The sequence below is a fragment of the Lissotriton helveticus genome, chromosome 6, assembly GCF_964261635.1.
Source record: "Lissotriton helveticus chromosome 6, aLisHel1.1, whole genome shotgun sequence".
Lineage (NCBI taxonomy): Eukaryota > Metazoa > Chordata > Amphibia > Caudata > Salamandridae > Lissotriton > Lissotriton helveticus.
Window position 1 is genome coordinate 819956452 of NC_136067.1, and position 18533 is coordinate 819974984.

The window sequence follows — 18533 nt, forward strand, 5'->3', positions numbered from 1 at the left end:
TGCCAAGATAATTGAGCTCCCTCCCAGCCAACAAGTTACCGCTTGCCTGCAGGTGCGGATTTTTAACTCGTTGCAGATCTGTTTTAGTAAACGACGACGTTGTTCCAGGAGAGCCGGACAGACGCACAAAAAGTGAGCTAGTGATTCAGTTTTGTAGCCACAAAGTCTACAACTCTCGGTCTGGTGATTACCTTTCCAGGATGGTACTAAGTCCTTCGAAATGTGCATACCCATCCTATAGGCTGTAAAGGCTCTTTTTGTGTGCACATTGAAGTGAGAGGTTAAGTATGCATGCGGTCGTCCAGCTTTGAAGGAGTGGATTATGGTCCAACCATGTCGCCGCTTGAGAAGTAACGCTTTGTCTTCTTGGAAAGATTTCATCCTTGCTGCCTTGTTGGCTAATCTACTTATGGTTGCTTAATCCGTCACAGACTCCCATGCTCCTTCCAGCCCCAGCTCGATTACGCAGGTTTTCAAATGTTCCCCCCAAGGGCACAGGGTTCCCTTCACTCCTTGATTTTTTATGGCTTTAACCAATCCATTGAATCCGGATCTGCAGATCTTAACTTGTGACACAGTTTTATGAAGCCGCTCAAGCTCCTATATTTCTGGTTTTGCAGACCGAATTCCAGCCTTACTTGCGGGGCTGAAGCACTCTTTGAAAGATTAAAAACTGCTTTATAGATTTTGGTTTGGAGCTCATTTAATAGGTCTATTTCCTTGCCACACCAGGTGACCGTAAGACAATGATGGTAAGATTTGTGCTGACATGACCTTCAAGAGGTGATTGTAGTTCGGGCAATTCATTTTTGTTTTTAGCAACCGGTATGCAAAGATTAGACTTTGGGCTTTTGCGCGTATTGCAGTTATATGCTCCGTTTGTTTTGCTCCCTGGGATATTGTTACTCCGAGGTATTTATACGAACCTTGTTCGTTCACCTTCGTCCCGTTGAACGTCCATGTGTAACTAAGTTTTTTTGGGTCTACTAAACGGACCACTTTGGTTTTTTCTTTGTTTAAGTCCAGACCTTCTTGTCTTAAGTACACTGATAAGATGTTTAGAGCTCTTTGTAGACCAACTGGGGTTTTGCTCAGCAGGACTATGTCATCTGCGTATTGCAGACAGGGAATTCGCCGGTTTGCCAATGAAGGAGGGTGCACTTCATCTGTGTCCAGCACTATTGCGAGATCGGAAAGGAAAAGGTTAAAAAGGGTGGGCGCTAAAACACAGCCTTGTTTTAGGCCTTGGTAGGTTGGTATGTTCTTAGTTGTGTAAGCTCAATTTCCCAATTTAACCTTTGCCCATGTATCTTCGTGCAAAACTTTTATTGCCTGTATTAATTTTGTTGGCGTCCCCCAAAGGTGCAATTTACCCCATAGACGATCTCGGTTAACTCTGTCGAAGGCAGATTTGATGTCAACAAAACAGGCGTATAATCGTGCGCCCTTTACTGCTGTTCTGTCCGTTAATAGTGACAGGCAAGTTAAGTTGGTAATTGTCCCCATGTTCCGCCTAAATCCTGTCTGGAACCAGTGGATTCTGTGAGATTCCTCGATCCAGTCTTGCAGCTTTAGGAGGATACAAGAGGCGTAGAGTTTTGCTTCAACGTCAATCAGCGATATGAGTCTGTAATTTGTTGGGTTGCCATGGTCGCCATGTTTAAATATTGGATGTATCACATTTCCCTTCCATGATGCAGGTACATGTGTGTCATGATAGATTTGGTTAAACAGTGGCGTTAGAATTTCTGCCCAGAATTCCGGGTCATGTTTAAAGATGGCTATGGGCAGTCCATTCGGGCCTGGTGCTCCTTCAGCCTTTAGCCTTGTGATGATTTTACAGAGTTCCCCTCTAGTTGTTAATTCTGGGACTGTCATCTCCTCTTTTGAGCAATCCTTTATCACCGGTCCTACTGTACCTGTGTTGTGAGTTCCCAACTGGCCATTCTCTACTGTATTTGTTACCCGTGTGTAGTTTGGGAGGCCCGCTGTTATACTGTAAAGGGATTGCACGTGTTGAGACCAAGAGTCGGCTCCTACTCCCGCTTCCTGGTAGAGTTTTTGTCCTTTATTTAGGTCGTTAATGATGCCCCAAAATTCTCGACTGTTGGGGTGTTTTCCTGCACTTAGCAATCTATGCCATAGCTTCTCCTTGTAGGCAGATTTTGCGATGTTTAGAGACTTCCTATAAGCGCTTCTGACTTCGGTCAGATCCCCTTTGTTGATTTGTAACCCCAGTTTTTTTTGCCGCGCTAAAACTCGGACCGCATTTGCTACCCTCCTTTTTTTTATTCTTAATTCGTTGGAAAACCAGGGCTCCTTTTTAAGGGCAGACTTACTTGGTACACCTGAAGTTGCTGGAAATTTGTAAAGAAGGTCCAGGACTAATAGCTCCCAATTTTTTACCAGATCCTCCTTTTTTTGCAGCCCTAACTCGGATTTGCGAGCTGTTGCGGCGAGCTGGATCTTTTCCAGCATTTCTCCACGCCATTTTAGTTTCTTTAAATTAAATTTAGAGGTTTGGTGGAGCAGACTTCATATTTTCGGTGCCACGTTGGGTGCAGTGTTTAGGGAAGTTATTTGGGGGAAGTGGTCGCTTTCTGACCGTTGGACGATTTTGAAGGTCTCAATGTCTGGAATTAAGTCGTCACTTACTATTGTGTAGTCTATTGTTGAGTGGACCCTTCCACTCGGGTATGTAATACCTGCCGGCCTATCCCCCGTCGTGTTGCCGTTTAAAATCGTCAGACCCAGGACTTTTGGATCGAAGGCTAACCTGAGGCCTCCTTTGGGCTGTCGCATGATTCCTTTTGCCCTGTCTTTACCGATAAGATCACAGTTGAAGTCCCCTGAGATTAGTAGTGGACATCCTAGGTAGGTTTTTTGCATCGTTTTAAATCAGCGACGTCAGGCACAGTTGTTTTTCTTGTTGTAACTTCCGATCCAGGTGTATATAGACATTGAAAATTATGATTTGCCACTGTTTGGGCCCAGCTGACATGGATTCAGTGATTCTGGTCACTTGTACCCAGTTGAGGCCTACATCCAGTGTTTGTGATGACCAGTTGAATTTTTGAGTGATGTGAGTTGATAAACCGCCCGGGGGTGCCCAAAGTTTGAATGTCTTTCTGTCGGGATTTGGTGGGTCTTAAAGCCTGGTATAACACTTGGTGCTAATTTCCATGTTTCCTGGATCAGGATTATGTCTTGGTTGGAGAAAAAGAATTGTGTTTCGTGGTCCAGCTCCATTTCTTGGAATCCATGTACGTTCCATGTGCATACTGAGATTTTTGTTGATATTAATTTGGCACTCTGCATTTCCTCCCTTCTACATGGAGACTATAAGAAATGTTTCTCCGTGTTAGGGTCCCTTTTTACACAGGAACATTGGGACCCAGGACCAATCTGCTTTGTCCTGATCGTGCTGCCTCGTTGGTTGGTTGGAATCTATCGAGATTACCCCTTCCGCTACACTTGCAGTGGCTGGAGAGGTAGCACGTGCTCCTAATAGACAGGAGAACGGAGGACGTTTTTTTCCGTTACCCTTTGATTCGTTGTAGGTGTTTATTTGTAGCGGAAATGGATATCTTGGGCTTGTGTTTCTTACAAGCGAGATTCCCCAGGTTTCGAAGTGATCTTTTGTGGAGAACATCTTGTCAGCGATGGCTTTTGAGGCCCACGTTGTAACGGTGACTTCAGATTCTGTATGATGGAGGTTTCTTTTAAATTCAACTGTCAGAAGGTCCTGTGATATCTTATTTAGCTCCTCTTTTTCCTGGAATAATTTTAGCAGGTTGCCTCGGTTTAAGAAGTCCTGAGGCCCCTTTGATGGATATTCCGGGATAAATGTTAGATTGTGGAGTGTCGTTTCGGAATGATGAAGGATTTCTTTGGAATCATTAGGCTGTTGAGGCTTCGTAATTTCGTTGAGTTTGGGAATTGTAGAGGTGGGGTCTCGCTCCCGGACCGTATTAGCTGACGATGTCAGATTAGTTGGATTTTGGTTTGGACCTGGATTGTGATGCCCCTTTGAAAAAGAGTTTTGCAGAGTTTGTAGTAGGGCACAGGTGCGCTGCTTTTCCGAAACGGTAACGTACATGCCAGTAGGTACAGTTTTTAGCTGTGGTCCTTGAGTTTCTCCTGACTTTTTATTTTGGGGGGATTCCGGTTTCTGGCGGCTGGGGCTGTGTTCCGGTGGGCTTCGAACAGTTAATATCAGCCGGTTTTGACAGACCTTGTCCCCCTATGTAGTCTCCCGTGTTTTCTCTGGGCCTTATTTGCTCTGGGACTCCCTTTTCGGTGATCCGGGTAAAACCGGCGATTCCTTCCATGTGAATCTGGATGTTCTTTGGTACTGGTGTTTTTTCAATTGGGGCGCCAAGAGCTTCGGGTAGTACCAAGTTCATTGTGCTGTGTTGGTTAACAGATGTTATTGTTGCGCTCTGCCTAGGTTTGTCCTCCCTCAAGGGTATTTGGGACTCTCGATTCACTGGCATTTGCATTAGACCGACCTTGCTGTCTTGGGGCATGGTGGGAGAAACGGAATTGGAGTCCTGAGCGATGTTTGCGTTAAAGATCGGAAACAGCTTCCCTGGTCTGAAGCTTATACTTTAATCTGGCTTTCCTGGCCTTTTTCTTTTGTCTCTTGGTTGCTGTTTTTTCCTCCTTAGCGACAATTTTTTCTTCTTCAACTAAGATTTGGGGGGGCAATGCTGGTTCCTGGTCTTGTGCTGATCTTTCTAGCCCCACTTCCCTCGAGATGTATTCTTAGTCCTTTAAGTAGTTACTGGTTGAGAGCTCCTTTATGATTGACCTGGGGGCGGGGGGGGTGGGGTGATTTTTCCGGGGTAAGGTTTCTGATTTTTTCAACTGAATTGAGAGGGTGTCTTCCCTCCTGCAAAATGTCCATCAGAATTGCAGGCAGACTTGCTAGTTTTTCAATTATTGAGCCACAACCGCAGCAAAGCTGTTGTTTATTAAACTGATTGGGCCTCTAGTTTCCCCTGATTTTTTTAATAGTGAGGTAAGAGCATCCATTTTTTTAGTTTAAGCCCGCAATGTGGCCTGCCACTAGAGTGATGAGGTCGATTTGCACCTCCATTTTATTCGATTGAAGGTTCAGAACATTTATGGCTTGATCTAAAGAGCTTAGTAAGGTCTTGGTCCAGATAGTCGACTGATCTCCTTGAGTCTTATTTGTAAATTTCGTGTCAATGTCCATCGAGCTGCCCGACGAGATGGTTATTGGTGTAGTTTGATTTACGTAAGGGTCGTTTATTGTCATATTGTTACTGTCATTTATGGTGAGGTTTTGCTGGTTTCTTTTTTCTACTGGCCCTCGGGGAGTAGACATCGCCAGACCTAGACTCGGGTGTAGATTTTTCGGACTTGGCTCAGATCGTAATGCTCTGCCTTGGGTTTCTAGGTACATTGATATCCTTTCCGTCAGTTCTTCCAATTCAGAATAGTTTGATAAAAACAATGGTTTGTGCCATGGGTCACTATCGCACGGGGATTCAGCGTGTACGTTGTCCTGACTTGTTGAGCCCTCCTTGGGTCTTGTCGGACCTTTAGGATCATTTACTTCCACCACATTGGTAAGTGTTGTACTGTCAGTTGTTTTCCGGCTGTAGTCCTTTGAGGTGGCGTCCGTCAAGGTGTGGTTTTGAGCTTCTGAATGGTTGAAATCCCCTGCGTGGGGGTTTATATGGTGTACTTGTGCGGTAATTGTCAGTGTGCTTCCCTTGGGTGAGGGACCCTTGGATTGTGTACAGGGATTTGGCCCGTCGCTCATGCTTGACTTGTTTTTGTCCAGAGAGGGTAGAACGTTGATTGGGGAAATTGGGTTTGGTAAGTTGCTGGCTTCAGCTGTTGACGTATAGATAGCTGCAATTGGATCTTTTAAATAGAAGAATTTTAGGAGCCCCGACTTTCTTGTGAATTTTGACGTTGATTCAGGGGTGGGCGCTGAGACCAACCTCTCCCTTTGGTCGACTTGAGCCCCCAAAGATGTGTCGGCTACGACTGACTTCTTTGAATTTTTCGGGGGTTTCGGGGGTTTCTTGTTTTCCACCGCTCGTCGAGTTCTCCCTGACCTCATTGTCCTCCGGTTAGGGCTCTTAGCCCACTTCTCCGTTCGGCACGACTTTTTGTAGGCGAGTAAGCTTTGCTCTCGCACTTTGTCTTGATCTCCCTCTGCTTGCGTGTGTGCGCTGCGAGTACCCCCTTGCCCTGGCCCCGGCAGGTGTTTGCTGTCTGGATGCTTCTGTTTTAGTACACCGCAGTTTGGGGTGGGTCCACTGTCCACTGTCCTCCGGGTCTGACTTCGGCGTTGGCGTTGGCTCCGATGCTCTCTGTCCCCCCAGCTGTCCTCCCAGCGCCTTTCCTCAGCTTCTGACTACAGGGTACCGGATCGGCTTTTGGGCCCCTCCCCTGGGAGTTTTTTCAGGGGGCCAGGCGAACTGGGCAAGGCTCCCCTTCCACCTTCCGCTCGCGCCTGCCTCCAGCCTCCGGCGTGTCAGCAACGGGGGCTGGCGTTGGGCGCTCGCGCCTTTGTGGTAGCTTGCGCCTTGCAGGGGGTTTAGGACTCGGGGGGTCGGGGGACAGGGCTCGTGGTACAGGTTGCGACGATGATTTGGGAGGAGATGTCGGTGGGGTGGCGGCGACAGAGTGGAGACGGTGTTGATGGTTACCCCAGCGCAGCCCAGCGCAGCGCCAACACCCGCTCACACCCGCAATCTCACCCGCCCTCCTCAACTCCTCAGCTCCTGCTCACCGGTTACTGGCTGTGGTCAGCTGTGATCGGGGTGCCACTGCCTCCGCTACCGCAGGACTGCCGGTGCTCTCGCTCTCATACCGCTGCGCTGCCTCTTGCACCCCTGCTTTGGTGAGCACAACGGGGTGGCAACTGGATGGCGACGTGGTGGGATGGAGATGGGATGGGATGGAAAGGTGGCAAGACAAGTGGCCCGCTCCCGTCTCCGGATGGTGGGGGAAATGGCGTTTTCTGGCGAATATGGCGAATATGGCGTTCCGTGGCTCGCTGGCTCCCTCCTCTGGTCAACGGGCCGCTAGGGCCGCTCCCTCCGGGAACCGAACTCCACTGCTGCCGCCGAGACCCGGGAGCCGCGCCGAGAAAACCGCTGACGCGCGGCTGTAGCTACCAGGGGTTACAACGGAGCAGGCGAGCGGCACCGGTAGCACAGATGCAGGCTGCTGGCAGTAGATTCGTGGACCTCGCGGACTTCGCGGATTACGAGCTACCAAAGCTTCCACCAAAGCTTCCACCAAAGCGTCTCCCTTCCGCACATGCTTGGGGGTGGTGTTCCCACTTGTAGAGTCATTGCCACATCCTGCAGTGGTCTGCAAAATTGTTGTCTGCTCCTGGGCGGTGTTCCGCTACCAGATTAATGTTGTGATGTAGAGCCCAGCACCAACTGGTCTGAGATAGGTGCGATAACTGCAGAGAATGTTCCCCATACCTTGTTTTTGTAGATTATACATGGCTGTCATGGTCCGTCTGGACTAGGACAACCTTGCATATCAGGTAATGTAGGAATACTTTCAATGCATGGTGAACAGCTTGAAGCTCTAGGTAGTTGATGTGGAGATTCTGGAGTTTGCATTCAAAAGACACTGTGCTGTGAGATCCTACAAGTGTTCACCTCAGCCTGTGAGTTATGTGCCCGTTGTCAGAGTGATGTGGGGAACAGGGACGAGGAAAGGCCACCCTTGTAACCGGTTGTCGGTCTTCCACCACTGCAAAGAGTGATGAGCATGGTGGTCCATCGACTCTAGATCTTCCAATTGATTCTGACTGAGACTAGTTATTCCTGTAACAGGCACGTGTAGTCTTGCCTGCGGTACTATGGCAATGCAGGAAGCCATCATACCTAGGAGCCACTTGATTGTGCTCACTGTGAGCTGTTAATTCATCTGGAAGTGGGGTATCAACGTTTGGAAATTTTTGATTCCCGCAATATTGGGACAGGCTAATCCTACATGTGTTTTTAGAATAGCTCCTAGATATGGTTGAAGGTGAGATTTAGCAACTTAAAACCTAAGCGATGGAGCAGATGTATGGTAGCTTGAGTATGTTGCTGGCACTGATGAGAAGTGCTGGCTTTGATAAGCCAAAAGTCCAAATATGGGTATACGTCGACGTTTTCAAACACAAGGAGATGATGGATGGAGCACTGAAAGTTTTCCGACACTCACCCCAGTCACAGATCTGGATTGAATCCATCATCATTCTTTAGCTCACTTCGCCACCCCAGCTCAGACCCAGCCATATGCAAATCAGTCTTGACCCTGTTCCTCATGGGAACAGTCCAGGCCGAACTGCTAAGACAGGTCATCACTGAACCAGAAACACGCATTCTGGGACCGGTTTCGGGGTAACACCATTCATCAGCCAGGCTAGCTTGAATCCATTGGACGTTTTGTCTGTGTAGATCAGCTGCTACCACTGCTAGACACTTGGTGAATATCTGATGTGCAGTAGTCACCCTGAAAGGGAGGACTTTAAACTGAGTAGGTTTGCCAGCTTTCGCAAATCTTAGGCATTTGTGATGTGCTGGGCATATTGGTATGTGAAAATAGGCGTCATTTAGGTCTAGTGCTGCTAGAAAGTCGCTTGTTGGAGAAGTGAGATGACGTCTTGGAGAGTGACCATATGGAAGAATTTCACAGATTGTACTGGTTTAGGGGCCCAAGGTCTAAAATTGGCTGTAAAGATCCATCCTTTTTGGGGGATTGAATATAGGGAGTATACCCCTGATGATGTAGAGGGACGGGTTCTATAACTTCTTTGAGAAGAAGGGAATTAACTTCATGTTCGAGCAGTGTCTGATGTTCTAGTGACAGCCTGTGGGTGAGAGGTGGAATGTTGGGAGGTGTGGTAATGAGCTCCAGACAATAAACATGTTGGATAATGCCAACACCCGCTGGTCTGATGTAATCGATTGTCATGTGGGTAAAAAATCCTGTAAACGACCCAGACAAGCATTATGTGGTCGGAGAGGGAGGAGAGGGAAGTCATTGTTTGGCAGTGGGCAGTGCACTGCATGGTGAAAAACCTTTACCTCTACCATTGGCATTGTTGACCCCGTAGGAGCCCCTGAACTAACCTCTTGGAGAGGAGTGGTGACTTTCAATACAGTGGGTAAGAGGTGGGGGTGTCCGAAGAGGTGGTTTTGGTACCTCCACAATAGTTGGAGCAGTGAAAGGAGCCACCGGTAGTAGGTTTTTGAAGGGCCTCCATAGCTTTTGCTGTCTGTGTCTTTTTCAATTTTCTCTAAGGTCTGGTCAAATTGAGGGCCAAAGAGATGTCCTTTGTCAATTAAGGAGATTCTGCTGCACCTCTGATTTAAAACCAGAAATACTAAGTCATGCATGGCATTGAAGCAATGCAGATATTTATACCTCTGGCTTCAGTGTCAGCAGTCTCTAGGGCACAGTGTATGGATTTATTGGATATTAACTTGCCTTCTCAGACACGTTCTGGTCCTCTCTTTCTATGGTGTGTTGGAGATATTGGAGCAGGTCCTCCAGCTCATCCCAGTTAGCACATTCATAGCGAGCAGGCAAGCCCATTGAGTTGGAAAATTTTGCTGCAACCCTTTTACCCGCCACATCAATACGCTTGCTCTGTTTGTTAGGTGGCGGGGCATCTCCGCTAGCTTGGGAGTTAGACCGCTTGCGAACAGTGGTAATCACCAGCGAGTCTCGTGGCAAGGAGCCCTTAAGGTATATGGGATTAGATGGGGAGGCCATATATTTTTTTTATCTACCCTGGGAGTTATAACCCTAGCTCTAATAAGTTATGTAAAAATGTCCTTAGTGTGTCTTGGCATGTCTTTTAGTACTGGTAGATACTGAGTAGCCCTATGGGTAGATGGAAAGGGTCTCAAAGAGGAAATCCTCTTCTAAGGGTCCCTTGTGAAGCTGTACATCGTGAAAGGCAGCAGCTCTACTGATTAATTCCAGAGATGCTGTTGAGTCGTTAGGTGGGGGAGGGGGTGGGAGTGACGGGGGTATACAAGTCTGAGTCTCCTGAATGGTTGGTGTACTAGGGGTCGAGGTATGGTGGTGTCCCAAAGGTGTCAGGTCCTCCACCATGCCCCCCTATAACATATTGTGGAGGCCCCTGAGGTGAGATGTCTAGTGCATCTCCTACAGACTGTGGTGGAGAAGGTGAGTTTAGTGGTGGTTTAAAGTGGCAAAGGTCTAGTGGCTTAGTCTGATCTTTTCAGTTTTTTTTAATGGCACCTGTGAGTCAAGAGCCTCTTGCAAAGACAATTCTCTTTCCGGTGGTGGAGAAATTGGAGCCGAAGGCTTGGCGAAGATACGGCTGGTAAGAAGCTGGATGTGGATTTGTTTTTATCTAGGATCCAACTTTTCCTGGAGTCTATGAAAAAAGAATTACACTGGTTTGGAAGCAGATTCGAAGCTTTCAGGTCAGTCCCAGGTTTTGGTACTTAAGTGTAGCGCGGTGTAGAAACGGTAGCTAGCGACGGTCGGCTCGGTATCGATGGTCGGCTCAGTACTTAGATGGGAAGGGTCGAAGGCTTCGGCTTAGGTTGTTGTTTCGGCGCAGAGCTGGAGGGCGGGCGTCCATACCAGTTGCTTGGTGCCAACCATGGCAAGAAAGCAGTGATGGAGGGAGGGCCTCTTGATCAATAGGGGCTGTGTGTCTCTTGTGGTGTTCGACATGGTTTTAAGGGTCAGGGGGTATGGTACTCATGGACCGAAACACTCTGGAGTAGCTGCATGCTTTATAAGTACCTAGTTACATTACATTACTGTTGAGCTGGTGTGACATTTGCCATCTCCAGGTGGACATCGACCTCTTCATAGCCGAAGATGTCCGATGCATCTCAAGCCGGCGGTCTCGGGAGTGTTTTCCTGGAGGTGAAGGAGCAACAGGCTTCGCAATCCGCCTCTGTGTGTTCTAATGCTAAACACAGATTACAGATTTGATGCAAGTCGGTGATATTTCGTGTGGCAGCGAAGGCAGTAACGGAAGGGTGTCTGTTCCATCACCAGCAAGGCATTCTCTGGAGAATCTGATGGAGACTGAGGAAAATGTCCCAAAGGAAGAGGCCCTATAGGGGCCGCGATCGAAGAGCTTCGACTCGACGAACAATGTAGCTATCCCGTGATATGCAGAATGGGAAATGCAATCAAAACAATACCAACAAGGGTGAATAAAGCACAGTAACAGCTTCGAACCGGAGTGCAGGCACACACATTCGAACCAGACGGCGGAAAGAAAACAATCTAACAATGGAGTCGATGCCCATGCGCATTATCACCAGGAGGAGGTGTCACTAAAACTCGTGATTCGAAAGGCGTCTTCGAAGAAAAACAACTTGAAAACATCCAGACCTAACACTAGATGGCAGCAGTATAAAAAGCAAGTGTATCTACAGCCACACATGCCAGAGGAAAATTGTTTGTATGGAAAATCTTTCTCCTACGATTTATTGACGTTCAGTGGTGTCTAGGCTGTCCTATTATGAGGTAAAACAAAAATATGTGCAGACAAGTTCTATTCTGATCACTTCCTCCAGCATTTATTTCCCCTTTCTCTTCTCTAGTAAATGGTTTGTGTTGGGAACCTAAAATCTCTCGAGGTCATGTTTCGCTGCAATTCTCATAACTATGGGTAATTGTACTTGCATTTGCAGATTTGAATACAAAAAACATTTTTTCAACTACAGATTTTTTTTAATTGTGCGGACTATTCAATCACCAGGCCTTTTCCAAATAAAAGTTTAAAAGATATCTCAAATAAATAATTGTACCATTTTCTGTAAACTTAAGTATGAGTGGTTCATCCAGGAACAATGTGGTTTGGTCAGAAATTCCTGGCATTCCTTTGCGAACCCATATCAACACTTTAGAAATGGCAAACAACACGTTATAAGAAACCCCACTACTTTTTGTACCATGGGTGGCTCACATCAACAACTGTACCCATTCAGAAACTTGTTCCTGGTATTTACCAATAGCCAGTATCAAATGTGGTGATCAGAAACATGTACATAGAAATATGGCTCTGCATAGTCCATTCATGGCCTTATTTACAGCTTGGAGGACAGGGTACTCTGCCACAAAATTGGCAAAGTATTTGTGACAGTGTACCCTGTGAGCTAAACTTGCAATTCTCCTGCTCAAAATAGGTAGTCAGGGAAACTGGCATGTTTCCGTCAGTGAAGCCTTCCCTGGTTCTGCTAATGGAAACCTTTAACTGACGGCTCAACTGACATTGGGCTGTCAGCCAAAGTACCTCACACTGTCAGGGCAAACATTTAGGGCAGACATTTAGATGTATTTGTTTCTTCCCCTGGTGGGACCATCAGACAGAACCCTGTGGGCCAGATCAGGAATACAAATATATGCCCCCCCCCACCCCCCTCCCCAACCGCATATGCTGTGCGAGAACAACTAGCATATCAGGAACTTTTTGGGGGGCAGGGGAGAAGTGGGGCAAAAACAGTGCTTTAAAGAGTGCACCAGCTCAGCAAAGTTTCTATGCCTTCATAGAACTGCCATGGTGGCAGCCCCTCTGAAGGCAGAGGGACCTCCACCTGCCTAGTGCAGAACTCTACACAGAGAGAGCGGTGGTATGCTACAGCAGTGGAGTACACCCTTCGCAAACCCTGATGGAACAGTCTGCCATACACCAAATGAGCTGTATAAAACCTATTTTAAATCTAGACTAAACAAGAGTTTCTGGCCCAGTCACTAGGTGATAGCAATTTCCACAAATTAGTGAACAAAAGAAGGACTAAGAGTAGCAGAGTTACTATTCCTAGCAATTGGCCAATGGAAAAACCAATATCCTACAAGTGAAACTTTAGAAGAATACAGGAGAAAATAAGGTATGCTGCTTTTTAGATTATTCACTGTAGGTAATGAATCTGGGAACACTCTCTAAAGCAAAGAATTTCGGATAGAAAAACCTACTACAGGATTTCACACTGTAATGATAACGAGATGAAGTCGGAAGTAAATTGTAGTTTGTATTCACATTGATTACATTTACTGATACCATGATCAAGAAATGTTGTTCTTACGTTGGTTTGATGCTTTTTCAATTTCATAATTTGCTCTCCTTTGGTCTCCATTTGCTTTGTTAGGCAGTCCAGTTCACGCTCAAGGTCTTCACGAACATCATTTTGTGGAGTATCTTGTATTTGCTTCAGAAGATCTTGATGTTCACTAATTTAAAAACAATAAAAGTGCAACTCAGCAAATCAAACTACGACTAGGTTGGGTAAATTTTGAGTTTTCATGAACTTCACAGCATCAGGATTCTGACCCAAGGAAACGAAATACAAGCATTGACTAAGCCATGAGATCTACCCTTGGTAGAGAGAATACCCAACACTACAGCCACAAAAAGCATACACATACTTGCCAATATTACACAAGGCACAGTGAATATACAGGCAGGAAGACATGCTCATCCAGACAACACGGCAGGCACAAACACACACAGATAAAACTCCTAAACACATTAAAGGAAACCAAAAGCAAACTAAATTCTATAGAACAGGTAATCCATCCAATATATCCTAGGAAACAGGATTCTTAGAACATGCATACAGGACATTTATTCATGGGCTCAGTTCCTGCATATCCATGAAAATCTTGCAGCAGCTGCAGCACGAATGAAGAAAGGTGCTGTTCGAACACAAACTCTACTGTTGGAAAGATGCTTAAATACAGCAAAGGACTTACTCTCAAACACTGCAAAGCAGGGGCAATATAAGCTGTATATTAGGTCATGTTCGACATTTCACTTAGCCTTTGTCCGGCGAGACTGAACATTGAAAGGCACCTTCCTCTCGTAAGGTCACTATGGGCAACCAGATTAACACCCAACAGCTAGGAAATGCGATCTGGGAGATGTGCTGAAAGCCAATATTCAGCTAGCTTCAGTATTCTGTGATATGCAATTTCAGACTTGAATCACATCTAAAAAAAAAAATTAAAAACACACAAATGTGGCTCAACCGAAGGCAAATTTCTGTACTGTGGATTAAGTGACCACCACACAGCAGAAAAAGGAGGAGTTATCAGCCTGAATTTTGTCGCCACACAAGACCCTATTTGAGGTGCAGCAAAGTGTGAGAAGTTGGAAATTAGCTACGCCCAGAGTGGAGTGGCGGTAGGGAGAGTGGTAGTATGAAGGAGATTACCAAGAGTTGTCGGGCTTGGGTGTTGGGTGCTTGGGTGCTTGGGTGCTTCATGATGGAGGATGAAGGATGCTGTAGCCTGACCCTCCCCACGACCTGTAGCCTCCTGTGCATAGCTGGTCTTTAAAAGCACGGAACGCTGCTGTATAGGCAGATGTGTTTGAGTGCCCCCACCCCCTAAATAAACCCACTCCCAGACATGTTGGTCACAGGAGCCGGTGGTGGCGATGGTTGCTCTTCGTAGGAGGAGGTGGTGGTGGTGAATGGGGTGTCAAACCTTACGTGCGGAAGTGTGTCAGGATCCATCAGTGATCAAAGGTGCATATCAAATTGGAAAATAGCAGTGGGGCATTTTCAGAAAGCAAACCATGAAGCCAGGGTCAAACGCGATGCCAACGGAAAGGCTGTTTTCATGACAACAGGTTCCACCGGAGTTGAGAGCAGAAGACGACCGTTTGCATCAGTATCTACTTTACCCTTCCGTGCCCTCTTGAGTCAATTTATCACAGAATGTCTCTGATGTCTAGAACTAACATAACAGAGCATACCTACCCCAAGCAGACTCAAATGAATGTTCCACAAATGAACAGCTTCATGTGTGATGGGAAATCTCTATACATGAAGATTGACAGTTTTAATCAACTAGTAGCAGATGAAGGAGGGCAAAGCAATACAGGAAAGACAACAGCTAACTGTGGAGGGGGCACATGTTAGCCCCTCTGCACAGATACACTCTATACATGAAGATTGACAGTTTTAATCAACTAGTAGCAGATGAAGGAGGGCAAAGCAATACAGGAAAGACAACAGCTAACTGTGGAGGGGGCACATGTTTGCCCCTCTGCACAGATACAATTATCTCTAAAAGACAGCTAAAGCTGTCTCTTGCCAGATATAAAAGAAAGTCAATAAGAATATTCAACTCTGACGGTTCAATGAAAAGTAGGATATGAAAGTTTTGAATGTATTAAATAACATCAAATATAAAGAATTGTCAAGAAAAGATTTAATCAAGGAACATTAAAGAAAGACTCCAGGTGCTTCCAGTGGACAGATACCATAATGTCAAACTGATATTTCAGGTGAAGCCTGAAAGGAATTCCTTTCAAAATGCAACATCATGAGAAACACAAGGTGAAAAACAGACTTTGTAGCAGGATCTACGCTGTCTCAAAAGTAGTTTAAACACAGTTATAATAACAGAATAGCCATTAAGCAAGCAACCACTTAAACATGAAATCTTTTCAAGTGACTTGTCCCCCCTAGTGACGTGCTATTGAAAGCCAGACATTTAACACTTTTCACACTACCCACATTTACAACCAATCAGAACTCATTTTAAACCTATACAAAAGAGAGGCTGCGCCAAAAGCCCCGATCAAATTAATGAACGCCAATATACAACGAATAAAAAAAGCTCACAACCAATCCAAGGAAAAATGTCAGTCACACATCAACTATCAAAGGAAATGTCGATAAACATCAGGGGAAAGACAACTAGTGCAGAAAGTCTAAAGAGTTCAAACCCTATCCGGATCTGCCATCAGTCGAAAATGCATCACAAACATTAAAATAACTGATAAAAAATGCTGACATTTAAATGCTAATGATAACTGATCAAATCTCCCATTCTGACATTCACTCCATATGACACAGGCTATTTCGCTTCTTTCTTGCCAAATTCTTCCACCCCGGAAGAAAGGTTCTTAAAACACCTTTGCTGTAAAGCAGGCCCTGCAGTACTATTTAGACAGAACCCAAGGACAAACTGCTCTTTAACATTCACACAACTATTTGCCCAGGCCTAACTTCCTCTAAACAGTCAATAACTAGGTTGCGAGTTTTCTACACTATGCACTCAATAGGCCCTTGAAGGAAACCAGAGCTCACTCTTCCAGAGGGAAAGGAACCCCTGCAATGCTTATTGCAGGCATTTGCACCGACAGCCACCAGCTGCAGATCAATATATTAATTTGCTAAGCATCACGCCATAGACTCGTCCTTCAGAACAGCCTCCTTGTGTACAAATATCTAGTGGTTATGCACCGCACATCAATTTCACAGGCTGGAATAGCCTTGCTCTTCTATTGCACTATTTATCATTTTCAGAGATTTAAATAATCCATCAGGTATATTCTCCCTAGACTCACAAATCCACCTTCCACTTACTGGTGGAGCAGGATCACCGTTTTGGACAGTGGTCATGTGTGATATTGCGTTGATCTGACCTACAAGAACTCCCTGCTTGGCTGGCATTCATGAAATGAGGAGAGAAAGCAGCATCCAGATCGCTGAAAGTGACAGTGACAGCTTTCCACTTATGCACATGGGGGATATTCACAAGCACGTTCGATAATCATCGGCAAAATCGGTTACTGCAATGTGTCATATCGCCGTCTATCACGGGGAAATAACTCTGTGTTAATGTCCTATTCACAACACGGCGGTAACATGCTATAGTCTCCCGATAACGCAGCAAATGTTGCGATGTGCCCAGCCATGATAACAAAACCAGAGCTAAGCTGTGCCAGGCTTGCAATTCATACACGTCAGGCGGAAAAAATCACTATAAAAGCAGAATAAAAAAAAGGGTAAAACTCCTCGAATGGCAAAGGAGTTAGCTGGAGCAAGTACAGAGGACAACCAGAACCCCACAACACCCCAGGAGGACCAGCCTGGGACCTCGGGGTCAGGGAAGGACAAGAAGAAGAGGAAGACGCGGTTCAGTCTGCAGGAAAACAGGATCCTGATAACGGAGGTGATAGAACATCAACTACTGTTTGTCACCTTCACTGTGTCATTGGCAACAAAAAATTGAATATGGCAGTCCATTGTGGACAAGGTGAATGCATTCGGAGTACTGAAGAGGACAATGGAAGAGGTCAAGAGGCGCTGGAATGATGTGAAGCGCAAAACCAAGAAAATTGGCAACAACCAGAATGCAGCAATGCAGACTAGAGGTGGGAGTCCAGCGCCACAGGAGGAGCTGGATGATATGGAGGAAATTGTGTCCATAGTCATCAGTGTGGAGACTGTGGCGGAAGTCGGGGGACCGGACACTGCTCAACATGACCTGACACAACAGTAAAAGGGTGAGTAACAACCAGGGACTGGGGGGACGGGGGAGATGGGCACAATGGCACACAGGCACAATGAAGTATAGCACATCTGTGGACAAACCATGCCCAAGACCCCCAACTCCCACCAAGAGACCAATGTACCCAAGTATGCACCATCTCAGAACTGTATAAGCACAGAAGTCAAAGGCACACCGCATGAAAGGGATAAGGGGCAGCAAAATCAGAGCTGCAGGAGCGACTCTCCAAACATGCAGCACACACACGTAACATGCAGAGCACATCGACATTGACAACAATGTGCTACAAACCGCAACACGTCCACAACAGAACAGAGGACACAACTGGTGCCGCGTGTGTGTAAAAACTGGCCAATTCAAAGGAAATGTGAGTTGACAATGTACAAGTACAAACACACATTTGTGATGTTGTCGAAAAGTCCACGACACCCTCCAAGAGTTTATTGACAGCTACGTCAACCCACCTGCAGGAGCAGGGCAGCCCAGCTGCATCGATGAGACCCCATCCCCTGCACAGACCACACAACAGGCAGCACCCACCACCACGGCTGCCTCCCAGGACCCCCACGAACAACACATGGCCTTCCAAAGCCATGTGTTGGGGTGCCAGGAGAAGCGGGCTGGGGTTCGACCGCATGGCAGCCAAACTAGATGCCATACGTGGGTGTCGAAGTCCCATCAGGGACCACTCTCAGTCCCTAATGGCCACCCACAGTCAGCTCCATGCTCTCCTACGATCCTTGGCTGACATCGCTTGAGTCCTGACTCGGAGACAAGAACAACTGTCTAGTCAGAGTGGCTCTAGCGATGTCACCCAAGAGTTGGGACACATGCTGAGGATAATGGAGACCATGGAGCGGACGCAGGCGGAAAGAGCGGCTGCCACGGATACACACCAGCGAGAGGTAGCCGGGTTCCTCAATGCCCTTAAGACCCTCCTCATGGCATTGCTGCCACAAGGCCTGGTGCGGATTAATGCTGCTACCACTCCATCCACATCTCTGCGTCAGTGCCACACAGTGCGGCAGACATTCCACCTCCAGCCCCTGAGGTATCACTGCCACACAGTGCTGGAGACCGAACACCACCACCCACATGTGAGGCACATGAAACAGCAGAGGACGAAGATGCAGATGATTCTGCCTTCGTGGTAAAGACACAGGAGCATTCAACTCTGCCATATGGCAGGTTTCTGCTTGGTTCTGCCCTCTGCATCATCACCTTCCACT

The 18533-nt window shown here is 46.6% G+C and overlaps 1 protein-coding gene across 3 annotated transcripts in view; it reads right to left on the bottom strand.

Annotated features, from left to right (window-relative positions):
• The window catches only part of CEP57L1 (centrosomal protein 57 like 1), a 140745-nt gene that overhangs the window by 32610 nt on the left and 89602 nt on the right, over window positions 1-18533 (bottom strand). For all 3 annotated transcript variants that reach the window (XM_078648405.1, XM_078648407.1, XM_078648406.1), the window contains exon 11: window positions 13083-13227. In XM_078648405.1, the coding sequence (XP_078504531.1) occupies window positions 13083-13227 (145 nt within the window). The remainder of the gene's footprint in view (window positions 1-13082; window positions 13228-18533) is intronic.